The 6,033-nt window shown below is 58.7% G+C and overlaps 1 protein-coding gene across 1 annotated transcript in view; it reads right to left on the bottom strand.

Annotated features, from left to right (window-relative positions):
- The window catches only part of TMCC2 (transmembrane and coiled-coil domain family 2), a 21,966-nt gene extending 16,301 nt beyond the window's left edge, over positions 1-5,665 (bottom strand). Inside the window, exons 1-2 of the mRNA XM_021377351.1 lie at positions 5,429-5,665; positions 24-530 (exon numbers count right to left, since the gene is read on the bottom strand). Of these exons, the coding sequence (XP_021233026.1) occupies positions 24-530; positions 5,429-5,596 (675 nt within the window). The 5' untranslated portion in view covers positions 5,597-5,665. The remainder of the gene's footprint in view (positions 1-23; positions 531-5,428) is intronic.

The raw sequence follows: 6,033 nt of genomic DNA, 5'->3' as shown, positions 1-6,033 counted from the left end.
CACCCACCCCACAGCATCCCTACCTTATCAGCCAGGCTCTCGCTGTCCTCAGTGAGCAGGTAGACGGCCCCGCTCTCGGCCAGCAGGATGGCAGTGTCAGTGGTGGAGGACGACCTGGGCCGGCCCTGGTGCTGATGCAGGATGGCGGTGAGGCTGCTGTCCTGGGGGGCTTTTCGGATGAGGTGGGGGCTGCCCTTCTGGGGTTCCAACGAGCCGCTCTTGGCCCTCCGGCTGCCGCTGTGCAAGCTGGTGCCGCGCTTGATGGAGGGACGGGAGCGGATCTGCTGCAGCACCCGGTTGAAGGCGGTGGGACGGGCCGGGAGGTCGTGCAGGGAGACGGCGTAGGAGACGCGGTGCATCTCCGGGGAGCGCTCCTTCTCGTCGGGGGACTCGTGGTCGGACAGCCCGTAGTGCGGAGGCAGCGAGTCCTGCGAGTTTTGGTGCTCGCGCTCCCGCGACCGCCGGCGGCTGTGGAACAGGTGCTTCAAGCCGTGGCCGAACATGGAGCCCTCGGACAGCTGCTGGATTTTCTGCAGGGAACGAGAGGAGAGAACGTCCTGTTGTTGTTGTTGGGAAGGGAGGGCATCAGCTCGCTCCCATGGCCGTGTTTCAGCGGTTCGAGGTTACAGAGACAAGTGATGAATGTCCCTCGGGGATGTCCCCAGACAGTGCCCGCACCAGCGCTGCACCATAATGTGATGTGTAAGGGCTAAGAGCTTTTGGGGGGGGGGACACCCCCACACTCCAAAGGGACCAGCCAGCACAGCCACAGGCACCCTGAGTGGGTGCTAAACATCGGTGCCATGCAGGGCTGGGGACACGCAGGGTGGCTCGGGATGGCTCAGGGCTGCAGCTCCTGCAGCGTCCATGCAGGTCTCTGATGGAGCAGCAAAAGCATGCAGAAAGCTGCACAATCCTCCAAGCATCTCCACCCTAAGGGCAGCATTATTTGGTAAGAAAACCCACGGTCCCCCCACAACCCCAGAGCATCAGCCCCAGTGCAAGGCCACCAGGAGCCAGTGGGGACGGCTGCCCCCGGGCTGGGACAGATGCATTGCTGATTGTGGCCACGTAACCCCAGAGCAGTTCCCTGCAGTCAATACAGTGCCCGGACAGCATCCCCAGGACAGGGGCACTGTGGATCTCAGGATGACGACCCTGGCTCTGCTGTGGTTCAGAGGCATTTTGCTGCTGATGTAGTGCAGCAGGGACCTCTCCCCAGGGACGCTGGTTCCCGTAATTGGAGCGTTGTCATTTACTCATGCTTGAAAACAAGTGTGCAGGGAGCTACTTACAGCCCCAGTGGCCACTTGGCAAAAGCACAGGTTTCTGGAAAAGCCGTCTGAGATACGACCTTGGGGAGCCACAGATGGCCACGGGGAGGGACCCCATCTCCTAAACCCGCAAATATGAAAGCCCCGTGTCCACAAGGGGCTCATTCTCATCGCACCTGCAGCGTGCACAGGGAATCACAGAACCACAGGATCATTAAGGTTGGAAAAGAGCTCTGGGATCACCGAGTCCAACCCCAACCCATCCCATTGTGCCCAGCGACCACGGTACTGGAGCACCTCAAAGGCAAGTGACCCCCCCACCTCCCTGGGCAGCCTGTGCCAATGCTGACCGCTCTTGTTTCCTAACATCCAACCTGAAATGGGGGTGTTACACAAGCACATCCCATGTCACTAAACACCACAGGGAAAACCTTTAATCCTTCCGCTATCGGTTCGCAATGAAAATCCACATCCTCCCGGTTCTTCCCCAAAAGTCTGTAAGGAATCCACAACGCTGGATTGCTACTTCAGGAAATTGTGATTTAAATTTTATTCTATTTATAGTGTCTCTATGGAAACAGAGGCAGCATTAGGTGGGTAATAGCTATAAAGCCACGGATTTCTGTCACCAAGGGTACGACGTAGCCTCAGATGCAGTTTGCCCTTTAGGAGGTCCAGGTGGAAAGGAATATGCAATGCCTTTCCTTGAGGGCAAAAGAAACAAAACAAAGGCAGAGAGGTGCAATAAAGACATTCTATGGCAGCTGCGTTGGGTGGAAGCCGAAAAAAGGGGAAAAAAGGGGAAAAAAAGCCAAAAGAAGGGAGCAGGATCCTGGCCATGGATGTAGGGCTTGCTGAACTCTGGACCTGTTGGCAGTGAAGAGTGATCCCTGAACACAGTGCAAGAGTTATTGCAGAAAACGCGCTGATGTAAAATCTCTGTTTCCTTGTGTTGCTCCGGGATGTGATTGCACTTCTACAGCAGAGGCATTTTCCTGGCACAGAGCAGCTCGTGGCTCGGAACAGATTGTCTACACGGGCTATTTTGGAACTGCCATTGCTTAATAACTGAGGCAATGGATACGGAGGTTAATCTCCCTGTGCAGACAGCTGTAAACCACCAAGATTATTACCAAAATACACATATACATATGTTTATTAACTCAGGTAAGGTCTGCTAGTGATGCCAGGAACCGGTTTCTGTGGACTGCAGAGGAGAAGCTCCTGGATCACATCCCTCTGCCAGTGGATTAGACCTGGGGTATCACCAGTTTGGAACAGAAGAACCTCCTGGTCCCTCACCAGAGGTTTTCCAGCCCTCTGATGGGCCCTGCCCTGACATCCAAACCCCATTTCTCAGGTTTCAGATGCCCAAGGCAGGGATCTTATCACCATAACCTTATAGCACAGCCACACGCCAGGTTCAACTATTATTATTATTACTATTAATTATGCATATCCCTGGCATGCTCAGAGGCTCCAGCCAATATTCTGCAGCCCATTGGAGGCACTGAATAGAGAGAGTGGAAAACTACCCCATTGCATCCCATTGCATCCCATCACATCCCATCCTATCCCATCCCATCCCACAACACCCAGCACCTTAGGGCACCAGGGGAGGACAGGACCCCTCAGCCACAAACGTATAGATGTACTAAAATGGAAAAGAAAGCACTCCCCCCCACGCTTCTCCTCTTGGGGACAGGAGGAGAGAACAAACATGTGACAAACGTTAGTCATGTTGTTCCATGCACTGTAGTGGCACGCAGCTCGCTGAGCGCTCTCTGCAAGCAAATCTGCGCCGTTGGCTGCGGCTGCCAGGTGCTGCTGCAGCTGGGGGGCTCTGGACCCCAAATCTGTAGGGCACAGAGAGGAGCTGAGTGTCCCTGGGTGATAGCATGGCGAGCATCAGCCCAAGGCTGTCACCTCTGCATTGCTGTCACCAACTGCAGGGACACTGAAAGCACGCTGGGTTCCTCGCTGCAGCATCTGAACATCTCCTGCATGGGAAGATGCTCTCCTTGGGGGGGGGGGGGGCTAGGCTAGGGGCGTAGCATGCAGCCCCCAAGGGGCAGGGGGAGCTGTTGGAATCTTTGCCAGCCCCCTGGGAGCTGTGGGTAAGCGATGCCCTGGGGAGGTGATGGATGGAGCTGCTCCGGTGACCACGCTGCTGCTTGGAGCTGCCTGACAGCAGCTCTGCTCCGGCAGCCACAGGGGACCCGGCTCACCTTGGCGGTGTCCTTTTAAGACCAAAATATGCTTGGAAAATTGTTCGTGCGAGGGATTAAATAGCAATGTACCTGCGGGTTGAGAATAGGGGCTGGCGACCTTTATGAAGAGGAGTTGTCCCCCATGTCCTGCCCGCGAGGTTCACGGCTCAGCCCACTGCAGTCCCACCCCACTGCTCAGGGCAGGGCCCCCAGGGGCTGCACGGTGGGACCCCCCCGTGCCCTTCATCTCCTCAGCTCCAAGGAGCCCCTGGAAGGCTGCTCCCCATCGCATGGGGTTGGGTCAGGCCCAGGGAAGGGGAAAGGCTGAGGACAGCTTGGTGGGGTCACCGCCGCTCTCAGCTTTTGGGTTCAAAGGGAGGAAAAGCTGAGGCTGTGCAGATCGAGATGGTGAAAGCGGAGATGGGAACGATGTCAGGCTTCAACTTTCAGCCCGCTGACAGATTGGACCATTTGGGAAAATGGAGAGAAACACACTCAGATCCATAATGCTTGAGGACACAGGAGTTCCCCCATGCAGGGACTGGTGACCCCAGAGCTGCAGCCAGGAGGCCTGGGTGCTCCCTGCTGCAGTGCCTGTATGGCTCCAGCCACTCTGCTGCAGAGCAGAAATCTCCACCACCCAACATATTTTTAAGCAAAATTACGTGTCATGCATCTGCTCTGCTCCTTGCCAGAACTTTATTTTTTTTTTTTTCTCTCTTTTTCCCTCATGGAGCCTTTGCTCTCAGCACAGGAGTTGGGGCTGGGGAAAGGAAAGCTGGGGTTTGGGGATGGACACAACACAGTGCAGCCCTTTGCTTCCACATTCCCAGCTGAAAACTGTTGTAGCACACAGAAGTTTACACCTGAGGCTCCTTCATTGCCTGCTGGGAGCTGAGTGTGGGGCTCTGACTCTGGGGGGCGGGCACCAGCCTGGAGCAGCTCCAGTGGGACCCGGGGCAGAAGAACTTCCAGATGATGTTCTGCTTCCTAAAGATGCCACTAATGGCAGCAATAGGAATTGGTGGTGTTGGTGGCAGGGCCAGCAGTGAGCTCCCTGCGGGAGCTGTGGGCAGCACCTGGATGCAATTTTTCCCGCACGAAGCACATTTGAGGATTGACTCCATACAGGCAATTAATTACTGGGCTACAAATGCGTTGTGGGGAACATCGAGAGGTAAACCTGCATTTGGGCACCGTGCTTGCATCAATAAAATCAATGGCAGCCTGGTCGCTGCCGTGAGCTGGACGTGGCTGAAGATGGGCTGAGCTCCAGCTCAGCACTCGATGCACATCCAAGGGACGCGGGCGGATTCCTGGGGCCATTTGGGCAGCGTGGGCAGCTGCTGGGACCGCTTCATCCCAGGAGCATCATCACAGCAGGGACACGCTCATCCCAGGGGCATCTCCATCCCAAGAGCATCCCCAAACTGAGAGCACTGCCGTCGTGGGACCACCCTCAACCCTGGGAGCATCGTCATCCCAAGAGCACCTTCACCCCAAGAGCATCCTCACCCCAAGAGCGCTGTCATCCCAAGAGTATTTTCATCCCAAGAGCATCCCCATCACGGGACCATCCCCATCACGGGACCATCCCCATCACGGGACCATCCCCATCATGGGACCATCCCTGTTGTGGGTCCATCCTCACCGTTGGGTCATCCCTCCCATTGGGTGACCCCCACCGTGGGACCAACCCCATCGTAGGGCCATCCCCCATCCTTCAAGGTGACACCTGTAGCAGCACGGGGACCATGTACCCGTGCCGTTGGTACCCACCATGGCGCACATCCTACCAGCAACCCCACACCCCAATGTTGGGCCCGTGGGGCACTCCCCCCCCCCCGATAACCCAACGGCAGCTCCGCAGGGCTCTTATCGTACCGGTACCCCCAGCAATAACCCTAAGGGACCCTCACCCCCCGCCCCTCTCCCGTTGCTCACCTTCAGGTCGGGGGGTTTGGAGCGCGGCAGGGGACCACCACCGCCCGCCTCCGGGACCACCGCCGCCTCCCCGGCTTTGGTCTCCATGGCGGCAGCCCCGTGCTGCTCCCCCGCGGCCCCGTGCTCCTCCTCGGGCTGCTGCAGCTCGTCCGAGCGGCACCGCTTCATACCGCCGCTCCGCGACCCCGGGACGCGGGGGTTCCTACGGCCGCGGTGGCGGCGGCGGCGGACGGCGCCCGGGCGGCCGCTGCGGAGCCCTCGGGCTGCGCGCCGCGGCGGCTCCGCACCCGCCGGCATCGCCGCCGCCACCGCCGCCAACCAGCGCTTGAGTGGCGGCTGAGCGGACCAATGGCAGAAAGCGGAGGGAGGGGCCGGAGGCGACGATTGGCGGAGGCGCCGCGGAGCTGTCGCGGAGCGCGGTGCTGAGGTAGCGCGGCTCGGGGTGGCGCCGCCGTCAGCTCGCGGGACTTCATTTCCCAGAGTGCCCCGCGCGCCGGGGTGAACTACAGCTCCCGGCATGCCCCGCGCGCCGCGTCCGCCGCCCTCCTCCCCGTTTGCCCCGCGGCGCTCCGATAAAGGTTCCGCGGTGCGCGCAGCGCCGTTTC

The sequence above is a fragment of the Numida meleagris genome, chromosome 25 (assembly GCF_002078875.1).
Source record: "Numida meleagris isolate 19003 breed g44 Domestic line chromosome 25, NumMel1.0, whole genome shotgun sequence".
NCBI classification, from domain to species: Eukaryota; Metazoa; Chordata; class Aves; order Galliformes; family Numididae; genus Numida; species Numida meleagris.
Note: the sequence above shows the minus strand (reverse complement) of the source record. Positions and strands in the feature narration are given on the sequence as shown.